At 16.9% G+C, this 1,213-nt stretch overlaps 1 protein-coding gene across 1 annotated transcript in view; it reads left to right on the forward strand. All coding sequences in view use genetic code 6, as the record gives it.

Annotated features, from left to right (window-relative positions):
• TTHERM_00994420 (kinase domain protein) overlaps positions 1-812 on the forward strand; it is a gene marked incomplete at its 3' end in the record, with an annotated part of 3,152 nt that extends 2,340 nt beyond the window's left edge. Inside the window, exons 9-11 of the mRNA XM_001024290.3 lie at positions 1-61; positions 664-732; positions 797-812. The exon at positions 1-61 is cut by the window's left edge and continues 241 nt beyond it. Of these exons, the coding sequence (XP_001024290.3) occupies positions 1-61; positions 664-732; positions 797-812 (146 nt within the window). The remainder of the gene's footprint in view (positions 62-663; positions 733-796) is intronic.
• Positions 813-1,213: the final 401 nt, after the last annotated feature.

Consider the following 1,213-nt stretch of genomic DNA (forward strand, 5'->3'; position numbering starts at 1 on the left):
ATACTTTCTGGAATAGTTTATAGGAAGAAGTTGAATAAAAATATTAATATAAACTTATCGAGTAATTATATTAATCATCTAGTTTCCATTGATAATTATTTCAATTAATTCGGTCATTATAATGTTTTTTATTACAAAATAGAAACAATTAAAAGATTTAAATTATTTTATAAATAGAGTAATAAAAATAGTGTTTTTTAATTAATTTTCTTTAAAGCTACATAAAAATATTTTTTAATTTCAAAAATGCAATAAAAATATTGTGAACTAATAAAAATTTAATATTAAAAATATGAAATTTGCACAATTAATTTCCAATAAAATATTGAATTTTTTAAGTCAAATTCGAAACAGTTTTATTTGTAAAATAAAAGAAAAAAATTTTATTTAGTAAATTCGCATTCTTATTTTTTATTATCTTTTATTTTAAATTGAGAAACTCTGTCATCTAATTTTTATAATTTAAAAATAATATTTTTTAATTATTTAAGATGTATAGAAAAAATGACTATTTTAATTATTCAAAATAGGGAGTAATATTGTTAATTCGAATAAGATAGATAGTATGTATAAACTATCTTTAATATTTCAAAATAGTGTGTAATATATTTGAATTGTTTAAGAAACATTGTAAAAATGACTAATTTTAATTATTTAAAATAGGGAGTAATATTGTTAATTCGATTAAGATAGATAGAAAGTATAAACTACCTATAATATTTCAAAAAGGAAGTAATATTTTTGAATTGTTTAAGATACATAGAAAGTATAAACTACCTTTAATATTTCAAAATAGGAGGTAATATATTTGAATGGTATTAATATAGAAGAAAGGATAAACTAAACTTAATATTTCAAATAGCAAGTGATACATTTGAATATTATTAATAGAGGAAAGATAAACTAACTTTAATATTTCAAAATAGGATGTAATATTTTTGAATAGTTTTAATAGAGAAAGGATAAATTAACTTTAATATTTTAAAATAGAGAGTAATATTTTTAAATAGTTTTTATATAGGAAGGATAAACTAACTTTAATATTTAAAAATAGAATGTAATATTATTGAATGGTTTTAATATAGAAAGGATAAAATAACTTTAATATTTCAAAATAGGGAGTAATATTTTTGAATGGTTTTAATTTATAAAAGATAAACTAACTTTAATATTTCAAAATAGGAAGTAATATTTTTGAATGGTTTTAAAAAAG

Source organism: Tetrahymena thermophila (genome assembly GCF_000189635.1).
Source record: "Tetrahymena thermophila SB210 genomic scaffold scf_8254389, whole genome shotgun sequence".
NCBI lineage: Eukaryota > Ciliophora > Oligohymenophorea > Hymenostomatida > Tetrahymenidae > Tetrahymena > Tetrahymena thermophila.